This window comes from Buceros rhinoceros, unplaced genomic scaffold (genome assembly GCF_000710305.1).
Source record: "Buceros rhinoceros silvestris isolate BGI_N320 unplaced genomic scaffold, ASM71030v1 scaffold17903, whole genome shotgun sequence".
In the NCBI taxonomy this organism is placed as follows: domain Eukaryota; kingdom Metazoa; phylum Chordata; class Aves; order Bucerotiformes; family Bucerotidae; genus Buceros; species Buceros rhinoceros.
In genome coordinates this window covers 4158-4553 of record NW_010403205.1, presented here as the reverse complement: position 1 = coordinate 4553, position 396 = coordinate 4158, and the positions used below count along the sequence as shown (strand labels likewise).

Here is a 396-nt window from a genome sequence, read left to right as displayed (position 1 = left end):
TTCGCCCTGGGAGGGCTGCAAAGCCCCCAGACTCACCGCTATTCAGCTAATTGAGCCAGCGTTGGCGAAGCTCCTCTGTCGGGGAGAAGACGTAGAGGGGCCCTTCGTCATATACCACCTGCAGGACCACATGCCTTAGTGCCCCAGCTGTGGGTCTCCCGGGGAGGATGGAAGGAACTAAGGTTTGTGGCCACCCTGAGCAGCCAGTGCAGAGCACAAGCTGTGCCAGTGTGTGCTGACCCCACACGGTGCTCGTGAGACCTTGACGGAGAGGTTATAAATAAGCCACCTCCCCTGAGACTTTCCACTTCCCTTCTCTGACTTTCGGTGCATGGTGTGTCAGGGGCCACGCTGGGTGCCAGCAGCGATGGAAGCCGAGCAGGCAGCCAGCACTCC

At 59.8% G+C, this 396-nt stretch overlaps 1 protein-coding gene across 1 annotated transcript in view; it reads right to left on the bottom strand.

Annotated features, from left to right (window-relative positions):
• The window catches only part of BTK (Bruton agammaglobulinemia tyrosine kinase), an 8520-nt gene that overhangs the window by 6809 nt on the left and 1315 nt on the right, over positions 1–396 (bottom strand). Inside the window, 1 exon segment of the mRNA XM_010132927.1 lies at positions 37–118. Coding sequence (XP_010131229.1) covers positions 37–118 — 82 coding nt within the window.